General features: G+C 44.7%; 1 protein-coding gene across 1 annotated transcript; it reads left to right on the plus strand.

The window, feature by feature from the left end:
• The first annotated feature begins 3681 nt into the window (after positions 1–3681).
• LOC124699790 lies at positions 3682–4696 on the plus strand. The gene is made up of 2 exons (XM_047232032.1): positions 3682–4331; positions 4565–4696. Exons 1-2 carry the CDS (start codon positions 3740–3742, stop codon positions 4642–4644), a joined length of 672 nt encoding a protein of 223 aa, XP_047087988.1. The 5' UTR covers positions 3682–3739; the 3' UTR covers positions 4645–4696.
• Positions 4697–14005: the final 9309 nt, after the last annotated feature.

Here is a 14005-nt window from a genome sequence, read left to right on the forward strand (position 1 = left end):
ATTTATTAAAATTTGGTAAAGTTTTTGGTCTTATATTAATTGTAAAATGACCAAAATACCCCCCTGGATCCCTATTGGGCCCGGCCCAATAACTTAACCCGAGGACGGCCCAATAAGGCTGGCCCCCTTTTGGGTTCGGTGGCGCCGAAGCAGCCCACCTCACTCACTCTCACTCGGCCCTCTCACTCGCTCGTCTAACCCTAACCGTACGGCGACTCCCGTGGCGATGGCGTCGCCGCCATGGCCGCCGCGCTGCTCCGGCCATCGCCGGCCTTCTCCGCCGTAGCCACCACCCGATCCTGAACCGCCGGTGAGCGGATCTATCGATCTGTCCGGGCGGTTTCTCCCTTCTCGTCCTCTTCGGCGAATCGCCTCCGATCTCGGATCTCGTGGAGAATCGCCTCGACGAACTCCGGCGAGATCTCGCCCTCGCCGACGATGAGTACGTGCACGGGGTTGACCGGCGCGGGTGCTGCTTGCGGTATTCGTGCCGCCGCCTCGAGTGCCGCTACGGTGGTCGTTGGTTCGTGTACCGGGTTCGCCGGCGTAACGTCGGCGCCTACCCCGGATTTGCGACGTTAGGGCCGCGCGAGCACCTGCTCGCCATGCCCTAGCCTCTCGCTTCCAGGCGCAAGTAAGTGTTGTCTCACCTCTACCTCTTCCGTGCGCCTCCCATGCTCTCGTTCTTCTTCCTCCTCATGTTCGTCGCCCTGCGGTGATCCTGTGATCACACAGAGCCATGCTATTCCTATGCAATTTGCCTGTGCTTCTGTTAGTTGTAAGTTCATGGCCCAATTACCATTTACTGGTACTGGCACATGCTGCTTTGCTTGCTGTTCATGCTGTGCTTGCTTCTCTGCTGTTCCTAGCATGTTCTACACTTGCTATACTCTACTGTGCTTGCTCAAGAGCTAACTATGCCATGCTATGCTTGTCTAGGTGTACTTGTGTTGCATCTGTGACACTTGTGTGTGTGCTAGTGGTGTCTGTGATATGCTTCAGTGCTACCTTTGCAAGCCAATGATCCATTGGATCATTCCTTGCTTGTTGGCTAACCTCCTGTGTAACTTGGCTTGCTATAATTGCTCCATTTGATCAATTGGTCGACGGTGATTGTTTGCTCGGCTAATACCGTGGCTCTATGAATCACTTGGTCGGTGATGCTCGATGCTTAAGCATCACTGTGTCTGTTGCTTACTTGTCTTGTTGCTCATCTTAGCTATCTAGACTTGCTCTAGTGGCTATAAATTAAATTGTGTTGCTTAACGAGTATGCTCTCGTCATGCTTAGCATGAATCCGTGATAAATTCATGCTTGAATTACTTAAATTCGATGAAGCTGCTTATGCGGTGATGATTTAAATGACTTGCTTGTATATGAATTTATTGTTCATGATTCTTTTACAAGCAATTAGAGTCTCGAATCCATTTACTGGATAGTGATGTGATCTATTTGACTTGCTCTTATTTGGTGCTAAGTGTGATGTGACCTCGGTAGCCTTGCTTACCGATCGGTTGCTCACTTAGTAAGTTGGATCTTGTGGCTACTCAACCTTTGCTTGCATATTTGGGAATCATACTTGATATGAATGCCAATATGCTTGCTCGATGAAAATCTAGGGTTATCGATGGTTCATAGCTTAGGATTTCTTGTGTAGTCTTGGTTGCTAATCTTTGCTATCTACTGGTGCTATCTGTCCATGTGATCTAGCTAGTGTGTGCATCCGTGCATGATTTCTAGCTTCGTGCACATGATACGTATACTGGATGGTTTCTATCTTAGTAGCTTTTGATCTGCGGTAATCCTTGGTGAAAACCAAGTGATGATCTACCCATATGAGCATCTGCTCATTCCCCTGCTTATTTCATGCATATATGATGGATCAAATCCATTGGATCCGTCCGGGAACTTGGTATACCTTGTTCCGGCTCCTAGTATGAAATATTTGGTTGATGTAGACTTGGGGTTTACGTTCACGACCCTTCACCTCCAGTTACTGGTTGATCTTCTCGAGTCACCATGATTCCTGGTGGCTAAGTTGGTTGTGTTGGTTACTGTTCTTGGTTATGAACTGGATGAACTGTGCTTGTTCTTGCTTCACCCTTACCTGGTGATCTTATCTGATCGACTGTGCACTGGTTCTAGGGTTTGTGTGCTATTTATATGGTCTCTACTTCTTCCTCGGCCATGACACACAAGGCCTGGTTACTTTGTGACTCATCCCTTGCATTGCCTTGCTTGTTGCTTGGTTAGCGAGCAGCCTTCATATGTGGAAACTTGAGCCCCTTGTGGCCTTGCTCGGTGTTGGTCCGCCTATTCCTATCTTGTGCTTGTCCAGTGCTTTGGACAAGCACAAGTGTGCGTGTGACAGTTTCACTGTCCAAACTGAACTTTGTGATATTTACTGCTAACTGTCTAAAGCTGAATCTTGCTAACACTTGTATTCTTGCTAGTACCTGTTATTTGATTTGCAGGTTTGAAGGTGAATATGACCGAAGATCATCCTCAAGATACTTAGTTTAGATTTAGTTTAGAATTAAACTTGTAATTTTTCCTTTTCTTTTATTCTTGTTCATTATATCTCAATTCTTGTATCAAGAATATTGTAAAGACTTTGTAATTGTGTTGTACATCAATAAAGCTCAAGTTTTTGGTTTATGAGCTTTTGTATTATGTAATGTGTATATTCTTGATTAAATATTGTATTTGATATTTACTTTGAAATTCAAAATGATTTGAATTTGTATCTTGTGTTTGAATTTTAAATTCATTGTTTATATTGTGTGATGTTTATATTTAAATGTTTAATACTTATCAAATGCAAACATTCCCCAAAGTAACTAGTTACAAAAGAGATCATGTCGAAATTTCCTAACTCACATTGCCTAACCCTAGATGCAAAATGAGAGAGAACCTCGATCCCTCTTAGGTTTAGTTGCAATAAGGCGCGAAAATTTCCCCCGTTTTGCGATGAAATGCACATCCCATTTCTAAATCTACCCTTCGTTGTTCCTATGTTCTGGGTTATTACAAATGGCAAAATGACCAGCCCAACATTTAGCAAGCGAGCCAACCTCTCCTGTTCGGTTTAACTCTGTGGGGTTACTCGCACAACATCTCCATTGAGACGATGGATCATGTTGTCGCGCCGCCTATCGTGTGTTCCCTAGCTACCAATTGCCCTGCAACCGCTGGCGCCACGTAGGCACTACCTTGTGGAGGCTAGTGACGACAGCCAGGGTAGGAGGTTAGGAAGCTGTGGCGCTCAAAATGGTGTATCAGAGCATGTAACGCCCCGGGGAGGGAGTAACGCGGGGGGATTTTACCTACGTTCTCTACCTTTTATTTTCTACTGTATTTTCTCGAAATTTAAACGAGCCAATGAAGGACGTGCTTCACCAGCAGCACTTTTTTGAAAACTTGCACTAAATCATGGATATAATAGAAAAGATGTTTACATCATGTATATTGGGGAGTGACTAGACCGGACACATCAGGGCCACATGTGCATCCCCCATGGCAGAAGCAGCCACGATTCATACCACGATACAGCCATACAGGTGGGCCCCACATGGCAACCACCCCATACCTCTCGTACTAACGCAGCTGTATTTATAGGCCCACCCTCCAGCTCCCACCCACAATCATCCACCAAAGCAACACAGAGAAACAAACAAAGCGAGACGCGCAGGCAGCTATCGCGCGCGCGAGAGAGCAAGGAGCCCGGCGACCGGCGACGATGTGGAGCTCCGACTCCGACCGCGACGACTCCGCATCGACCACGACCACGGCGGCTTCCTCGGTATCCCCCTCCTCCTCCCTGCTGCAGCCGCAGACGCCGCCGCCCCCTCGCCGCCGACGCAGCCGCAACCTCCGCCGACGCAGCCGCCGGAGCAAGAACGGCCCGGAGGGGGCGGATTCGGAGGATGAGGCCCCGGCGGACGCGGAGGGGGCGTGGTGCGGCGCGCAGTGGGAGGCGGCGTGGCCGCGGAGGGCGGCGCGGCCGGTGGTGCTCGCCGGGGAGGACGCGTCCCCGGACGGCACCGCGGCAGGCGCCGGAGATCTCGGCGTGGGGCGGGCCAGGAGCCTCACGGACGACGACCTGGAGGAGCTCAAGGGGTGCGTGGATCTGGGGTTCGGCTTCAGCTACAACGAGATCCCCGAGCTCTGCGGCACGCTGCCCGCGCTCGAGCTATGCTACTCCATGAGCCAGCGGTTCTTGGACGAGCACCACTCGCCGTCCAAGGCCGACCAGGTGGCTCCCGAGCCTCCGGCGGCCGTGCCTGCCTCGCCGGTGCAGTCCATCCCCAACTGGAAGATCTCCTGCCCTGGTAAGCTCAAACTGCTCGGCCTCTGTCCCTTCTTGTTGCTTCCTGCTAACTAGATGGTCTTGAATCTTGCTTTCCGGCCCATGTGTAAAAACTATGTCTGCTCAACATCATTTCTTCATTCATCCGAATTTATAGTATGATCAGTTACTGCATCGGAACAAGTATTGGATTGGATTTGATTGCTCACTGTCGAATAACATTTGAACTCACGTAACCCGTTCTTGCAATTGCAGGGGACAGCCCAGATGAGGTGAAGGCGAGGCTCAAGTACTGGGCGCAGGCGGTGGCGTGCACCGTCAAGCTCTGCAGCTAATCAATACCATCGCCAATCTTGCAAACGCAGGAAGACGAAGCCAACTCATTCTTGATCGATGACATCTCATGTCGCGATTACCAATGCTCCCGAGCGGAAACCCAATTGAATTTGATGACCAATGTACACGATATGGAGCACGGCAGCCGCCGAATTGACTGTAAATTACATTGCGTCTTCACGACACAAGCACAAGGTGTACACGTTAATTTGTTTCAACGCTGCTGATTCAGTATTGCGGCGTGATGGCAGGAAAGAACACATGACTCGAGAGAACGAAGGTGTCACCAGCCATTTGTGACGATGCTGCATTCACATACGAATCCTTGATCATCGGTTGTAGCTATTCATCATTCATGTAAACTACTCCAGCGTATACTGTATTTCTTAATTCATTGGAAATAATAATAATTTGATTGTATCATCATCCTGAGCTGTGCCTTGTTTTCTTTCGTGTTTCTTCTTCGGACATCCTGCCGTGCGCCAGCTAACCTTGCTTGGTAAGGAGGGCAGCGGACGAAATCATCTGACCAGATCAACCGCGAGGTGTAAACAAAATAACGCGCTTATCACGCTGTTCCTAATGATCACGCGATTGTTTTATTTCAAGTCTGAAAGCACCAGACATCACTTGTGATCCGACCTGAGATCTGCAGAAATGCAACTTGGGCTGCTGTTCTTCTTTGGGAAGATTTACCCACATGGATGGTCCGTCCCACATCCATTCAGATACCTGTGTGTCTGACCTTCTTTCTAACTGTAACTTGCATGTGCAACTCTGAATTCTGCAGCTAGATTCGTGCAAGTTTAGATCTTGGCAGGGTAATTTGTCAGTTTGTTCAGCCCTATTCCTGGTTAGACAAGTACGATTTGAACACCTCCTATGGGTTGGAGCATATTCCAGAAGTATCGGCTAGCCATAGCACCATAAGAAATATCTTAGATCCAGATGAACTGAGTTTCGTTTAGGAGTTTGCCACCAACTAAATGATGAACATGCTTCCACAAAGAAAAGAGACCTTAATACAATGTGCACATCAGCATAATTAGGCTGTGACTTATGAGCCGCCCAACGTTGAAAATGAACACGTGTGGAACCACATATGTCAGAATCTCTTGTTCAGTTTCTTCAGATGTGGACTTAGTTGTTTAATAGTAGAAAAGATGAAAACATAGTTTTTTTATTATCCTAGAATTATTAGATTGTTTTTTCTCACGAGAATCACAGGCCTGGAACCTAGTAGTATTCAATATGCTTAGTTGGAGTCATGGAACCTGTTGAAGTGTTCAACAGCGCAGCTCGCTGTTAGACGGCTTCAGAGTTCAGATGGACGTCCCTGCGAGAAAGTATCAGACCCTCCATATTAGTCTTCACATTAGTTCGGGTTAGTTGGATTTAAGCAATGCAACATTCACCAGTTGAAAAAATGCCATTACAAAGCCAAATTGGGAAATAAACTACCGCAACTTCCCCATACTTCTGCATATGCCATTTTCTTCACAAAGAATAGAGGCGCAACAAATGCTTGTAATTCAGCATATTATTAAGTATTGGCAACTCTTTATGGGAAGTAATATAGCCGTTGGTTTCATCAGAAAGATATTGAAAGATCTAAAGATGACTCCCATTGTACAAGGGATAAATGACTTCTCGATCTACCGTGTCTTGTAGCATTGTCCATAGTTAATATTAATGTTACTATTTTAACTACCTAAATAGATATTGCAAAATACTACCCTTTCCTTCTGTTTATAAATAAGTGACTCAACTTTTTCTAAAGACGGAGTTATCTATAACTAAAATGTATTACCGTCGTAACAAGAAAAAGTTGAATCACTTGTTTTAGAACAAAGGGAGTATCAGTTAACATAAAGACTTGCTAAAAAGTAAACACATGTGTGTCCCAGCGACCAACGGATAAAACAAAGTACATAACTCAGTAGGTTGGCTCGGATTAAACAAACTATGGTTATCGAAAGTCACGAGTGATACTAAGCTTAGTCTATACGACCTGCTAGAGCATGTCAAACAGCCTAGCAGTAGCCAGTGCAAGTTTATGGCCCTGCTTTGCTTCTCCACACACTAGCTGAAAAAGCTCAAGGCACAGTCGACCTAGAACAAATCAGTTATTTTGCTTCAGAGATCAAAATCGTACAAATTTATATGTTCCTAACTTCAGCAGGGCATGTGTCCACAATCATTAGGCATGCGCCTCCAAACTTTATAGAATATAAATCTAGGTGATTGCCATGATCTTGCACAGAACCATTACATGCATGTACCACCGTAATCACTAATCAAACTAGAGCTAGCCGACTAGAGGCACTCCCTTCGGCGATTCATCACATGGGATGGCATGGCATGGCATGGGCGGCTGTGTGGCGTAGTTTCAGTTTATTTGTTGGTCTGGATTGGACTTCGTCAACACTTTTGTTCAAATCATCCAGAGATCCAACATTCCAAGCCAGCCCCCTTGTTCTAAGAGACGAAATGCTAAAAGTATTAGACAGGTCAAGCCCATAAAATGCTGATGCCTTAGACTAGCCCAAGGTTCTTGTTCAACTAATGAGGAAACAATTGTGCTATGAAGGTAGACATGAATGAAGACATATGATTGAGTCGAGTGGGATTATTTGGAAGCAATCATGCATACGTTAGGTTTTGCCCAACAATGTATTTCAGTGGTTATGGGGATGGTGAGATCAGTCCCGTTTTTTTTGTCCGTTTTAATGGTAGTAAGTTGGAGGAATTTAAACCATCTAGAGGTCTTAGAGACAGGAGGGAGGAAACAATACAAAATACTTTCATTTGATTGCAAATGGCAAACATAGGAAGAAAAAAATATTCCAATTAGAACAAGAAGAAGGGACCATTGTGGGTGATGATAATTTGAAAGTATACATCACTGAATACTATAAGAAAATTTTTGGACCTCCTGAAGATAATAATTTCGAAATGATGGAAACTCGTACTGATGATATTCCGCAAATTTCTGAAGAGGAGAATGCCCTCTTAACTGCGGATTTCACCGAGGCAGAAGTGTTTGAAGCCATATCTCAAATGGAACACAACAAATCGCCGGGGCCAGATGGGTTTCCTGCAGAATTTTATCAAAGATTTTGGGATGTCATTAAAAAGGATCTGATGGCTATGTTTAGTCACTTTCAGGCTGGTGGTTTCCCATTGTTCAAGTTAAATTTTGGGATTATTACTTTATTACCTAAAAAAGAAAATGCGGTGCAAATTCAACAATACAGGCCTATATGTTTGCTTAATGTTAGTTTCAAAATTTTCACTAAAGTCTCCACCAATCGGGTTTCGGTAGTGGCTCACAAAATAGTAAAACCTACCCAGACGGCCTTTATGCCTGGTAGACATATCTTGGAAGGGGTTGTTGTTTTGCATGAGACAATCCATGAATTACATCGTAAAAAGTTGGATGGGGTTTTATTTAAAATTGACTTTGAGAAGGCATATGACAAGGTGAAATGGCCTTTCCTTCAACAAGTTTTGCGGATGAAGGGTTTTAACCCAGTTTGGTGTGATCGAATTAAAAACTTTGTGTAGGGGGGGAGTGTTGGGATTAAGGTTAATGATGATGTTGGTCATAATTTTCAAACAAAAAAGGGTCTGAGACAGGGAGACCCACTATCTCCGATTCTATTTAATATCATAGCTGATATGTTAGCTATTTTAATTATGCGGGCTAAGGAAGCCGGTCAAGTGGGTGGTCTTATTCCCCATTTGGTTGAGGGGGGGTGTCGGTTTTGCAGTATGCAGATGATACTATTATTTTTATGGAGCATGACTTACTTAAAGCGGTTAATATGAAACTTATATTATGCATCTTTGAGCAGCTATCGGGGCTAAAGATAAATTTCCATAAGAGCGAATTATTCTGTTTTGGTAAAGCATCAGAAATGGAACACCAATATAAAGAAATATTTGGGTGTGCATCTGGTTCTCTGCCGATTAGATATCTGGGAATCCCAGTTCACCACCGTGTGCTCCGTAATTCGGAATGGAACCCAGTTGAAAATAGATTTGCCGCAAAGTTAGGTTGTTGGAGGGGAAAGTTGCTTTCGTATGGAGATCGACTAACCCTTATCAACGCGGTTCTTACTAGTTTACCCATGTTTATGCTATCATTTTTGGAGATTCTGGTAGGAGTAAGAAAGAGACTATTTTTATCGTTCTCGCTTCTTTTGGCAATCAGATGAGCATAAGAAGAAATATAGATTGTCTCGTTGGAATATAATTTGTAGACCTAAAGATCAAGGGGGTTTAGGTATTGAAGTCCTTGAACTGAAAAATAAATGTTTGCTAAGTAAATGGCTTTTAAAATTATTAAATGAGGAAGGAGTGTGGCAACAATTGCTACACAATAAGTATCTCAAGCATAAGACTTTAGCCCAGGTTGAGGAGAAACCCACTGATTCCCCATTTTGGAAGGGATTAATGCGGGTTAAGACTGAGTTTTTTAAGAGGGGCAAATTCAAGGTAGGAGATGGGTCGAGGATTCGATTTTGGGAAGATATATGGTTGGGTGATGTGCCGTTAGCGCAACAATATCCATCTCTGTATAATATTGTCCAAAGAAAAAATGTGTTGGTATCTACGGTTCTGAGGCAAGTGCCTATTAACATTGGTTTTAGGAGATCTCTAAATGAACATAAGTGGAATCGGTGGCTGCATCTATGCGAGCGTTTAATGTATGTGCATCTTACTAATGAAAATGATAAGTTTATTTGGAACTTAACGAGTCGGGTGTGTTCTCGATTAAATCTATGTACTTGGATCTTATGAATGGACATACTAGATTTTTGCGCAAATACCTTTGGAAGATCAAAATTCCGCTAAAGATTAAAAAATTTATGTGGTTCCTTAGTAATAAGGTGCTGTTAACTAAGGATAATTTGCTAAAGAGAAAGTGGACAGGTTGTCAAAAATGTTGCTTCTGTGATGAGAATGAGAACATTGATCATCTGTTTATTTTCTGCCCATTTGCAAAACTAATTTGGAGGATGGTTTTCTTTTCTTATTACATACCTCCTCCATCCAACATTACTAATATGTTCGGTAATTGGTTGAATGGAGTGCCTAAGAAAGATAAAGAATATATTCGTATTGGTGTTTCTGCAATTTGTTGGTCGATATGGACTAGTAGAAATGATATTGTGTTTAATAAACAGAAGGGAACCAATTTTTTGCAGGTTATTCTTCGTGCGGTGCATTGGATACAGGTATGGGCATACCTACTTCCGGAGGACCAGCGGGATATTATGGCTACTTGGATGCAACCATCTTGCGACGGTCACTCGGGATCTGTTATTTCCAGGCTACTGGATGGCGGCATATTAGAAGAATTGAAGATGGATAGTTTTTGTATACTTTTCATCTTTGTTTGGTTGCTTCTTGTCTCGACTTTAGATACGGCATGATTGTAATAAGTACGCACTTTGAACATCTTTTAAATAAATGAAAGGGCTGTGTGCATCGATTGATGCAGAGGCCGGGGCTATGCTCCCATATCGAAAAAAAGAGAAGATGCCCTAGTCTCACCATATCTCTTTTTGTTAGTAGCAGAGGGTCTTTCGTGCATGTTAAAAAGTTTCGGTCATTGCACCTTTGGAGGTATCAACGTGGCCCCAAAGGCTCCGCCGGTGAACCACTTGTTGGATGACAGCCTATTGTTCTCCAAAGGAAGTAGAGAGGGAGCGGATGAGTTGTCTACTCGCCTAGGGCTTTATTGTGAAACGTGAGGTCAGAAAATAAATGAGGAGAAGTCATCAATCTTGTTCACAACAGGGTGCGCACAAGTCACTCGTGATGAGGTGAAATCTATTCTCGGCGTGAGTATGGAGGCACAAAATGATTGTTATCTTGGTATGCCTACTGATGTAGGTAGTTCCAGATATGGTACTTTCAATTTTTTGAAGGACCGAATTTGTGGTAAGGTGAAGGGCTAGCTTGAGAAGATTTTATCAGCTTGGAAAAAAGAGTGTTGATTAAATCGATATAACAAGCTATCCTGATGTACTCAATGGCTTGTTTCGGGTTACCAAGAGATTTATGTGAGCTTATTAATTCCCGTATTCGCTTTGTTTTGGTGGGGTGGTAAAGGAGGGGAAGAGAAAACCTTGCTGGGTCTGTTGGGAGGTAATGACTAGGCCCAAATACATGGGAGGTCTTGGCTTTGGCTTAGAGATTTCAAAATTTTGAATCCATGCCTACTAGCACTTTAATCCTGGAGAATCCTTCAAGACCCCAATAAATAAAGTGAAATAATTCTCAAGTATGTACACTTCCCTAATGACTCTATTCTAGATGCTGAATTGGGGCATCATCTGTCTCGAATTTGGAGAGCAATTCTTGATGAAAGGGAGGTATATGTGCAGGGGCTTACCAGAATCAAACTAATGGTAGTTAGAAAACAAAAAAGGCAAACCAAAGCATGGATCCATCATTTTTTCTGATAAAGGGCATATATCAATATCTCCAAGATACCAATTAACCTACCTCTGCAACAACGCAATGTCCTAATGACAATATGGATGCACACACCCAAAAAAGAAATAATAATTTAAAAAGAAAAGATCTGCCACAACGATCAATTCCTTGTAGCAGCAGACCAAACACCACCAAGAAAAGCACCATAAGTCCATCTTCTCCAAAAGCGATGCCTCCAAGAAGGGATCTATGCACAAGCGCCTTCGTCGTCCTGATCATAGATTATAGGTTTTCACCTTGGAGAAGCTCTGCGCTCTAAAATACAATGCCTTCAACAAAGCCATTGATAGACACAACCAATTAGGGTTACTTCTTTTGGGTTTCTACCTCAGCTTCTAGGTCTCAAACCGCTAAAGCCCAAAAGATCAGCCCAGTTTCTGGACAGCTTCCTCCCACCGTGAAGCCCATTTTCTTCACGTAGAGAGAAACTGGTCCTCGGCAGTTTCCCGAGCTTCTCCCGTAGAATCGGTACAGACGCACACGTTCCTCTCTCGCACAGTCGTCCCTCCTCTCCCGCACCGCTCGTCCCGAGCTAGGGTTCCCAAGCCGCCGCCGCTACAGGGCCGGTGACCCGCCGGCGTTCAGCTCCGGAAGGGAAGGGGCGCGGCCGCCCCTCTTCCCCCACACGCCCCTCATGTGCGTGCTTGCCTTGCATCGCCGCCTCCTGCATACGCATCAAGGACGGCACCCGCCCCTGCATCCACTGCCGACGAGCTCTCCGCTCCGGCCCGGCGGCGGACCGTCGACCTCTTCCTCCCTCCGCATCGACCTTCCCCACCGACGCCAAAGGACGGCACCCTCCTCCTCCTGCATACGCATCAAGGACGGCCTGGCCCCTGCATCCTCCCCAACTTCCTTGTCATGCCCCAACTATTTTGACCACTATTCGATCCATGTCGTCGTCACAGCCACCGGTAACTATCTCTCCTTCAACATTTTCTGGTATAATCAAAATTGTTGTGAGAATTTGCTATAAAAACTTTCAAGGTGCGCCTCCGCAGAACATGGAAGAGAAATTCAACCATCTTCATTCGTCTCTACGAAATGCCATTGAAAGAGCATTTGGCGTTCTAAAGTTGAAGTGGCACATTCTACTTTCTACTTTCTATACCACATTACCACGACCCTCTTACACAAACAAAGATCATCACTGCATGCATGTGTTTGCATAACTTCATCCGAGATAGCAAGCTGTACGATGACCATTTTGACAGGATGGAGAGAAGCTCATATATCTATGAGGATAACGCGTCTTTTCCTAGTGGACATGCTTCTTCTTCATCTGATGGCGTAATGGGTGCTCTACGACAAATTATTGCTGAAAGTTTGGTTGCTTGAGTTGTTATTATTATTGTTTCGGATCCACTAAGACATTTATTTTATTTTGGCATGTACCAAATTATACTATGATACCATGTTTTTATTGGCGTCTGACTTCTCATAATTTTCTTGATTCAATTATACTTCATTATGTACTAAAAAGTAAGGTATATATGATATCATCACTTATTTAAAGCACACAACAAATCTTGGGGCTTTATATACATTTTACAACTCACTCATACAAATGAGCTATAATTTCAGAAGCCCAAAAGAATAGAAGTAACTAGCTTCTAGGAGCTTCTAGCCACCACAGTTTCTTCCCACCGAAACAGAGAAGCTGGCTTATGCATAAGCAGAAGCCCAAAAGAAGTCACCCTTAATACCAGACCTTGGGTTTTCACCGTGAAGATTAGACTCTAATCTTCTGTTGTGTTGTTGCTCCCACTTTCTGATGTCGCTGCTCCAAGTCACGAATCACCAAGCCAACTCTTCATCTCCACCCGGAATCGAACCACCATTACTAGTGTTCACATCTCGGCTTCCATACCATTCTCTGCCACTGACATTACCATGGTACACAAGACATGTCACACGACGGCAACAAACTGCAGATCTTTTGCATTGCTCCCCCTGAAACCAAACGGTCAGAAAAAACACTATTGCGCGCGACAGACCCATCCGATCGGGCAATATCTAGGCATGACTCACCCAATGGAGTTCGCTGACAGAGCATTATGTAACAGGACATGGGTATGCCATGTCGGGAAGCATTACCATCTCTGGTACGAAGTCCAGGAAGGAATAGGCGAAGTCCCATGAATAAAGCTACACGAAGCCGAAGCCGAAGCCCAGTTATTATGTAAATAGGAAAGCTAGGCCCATATCGGGTGAGCCGACATACACGATGTAATCAACCGCGAGGTCGACTTTGAGACCTATACCACCATATAAGGACTAGGAGGAGCCACCGAGAGGGAGAGATTCTACAACTCGTAACACCCATGTAACCCTAATTCTCGATAATACAATCTCAGCGATTTTCGCCTTGTTTATACTTTCGTCGGCTGTCTAGTTTGGCTGACCGGTCTTTGAATTCACCAACATTGTCCTTTCTTGAAACCCAAGTCCATCATTATGGGCATTGATAAGGTTACCCCTTGTCTGAACACGACGCTTCGGCCAGACGAATGAAGTCATTCATCAAGCAGGGACCATGGGACTACATTATCTATTGAAACCAAGCTAGTAGCGCCCACGCTACCGGGCAACAACCTGCAAGAACCTCCGCTCCCAAGTGTAATCATGAGAGAAGCAAACACAAAGCCTTCGATAAGTTAACGACGCGAAACAATGCCACCGTCGTCCACCAAGACCAAGGTCGAAGCGTGGTTTTCATCGGCTGCCTCGTCACCCCAAGCTCATAGTCGACTAGATCTTCACCTCCGGAGATTGGTGTGGGATCCCAAGACCCCCCACACCAGATCCCAACACGGCCGCCTACCTCCGGAGGAGGAATTTGCCGTAATC

The sequence above is a fragment of the Lolium rigidum genome, chromosome 3 (genome assembly GCF_022539505.1).
Source record: "Lolium rigidum isolate FL_2022 chromosome 3, APGP_CSIRO_Lrig_0.1, whole genome shotgun sequence".
Lineage (NCBI taxonomy): Eukaryota > Viridiplantae > Streptophyta > Magnoliopsida > Poales > Poaceae > Lolium > Lolium rigidum.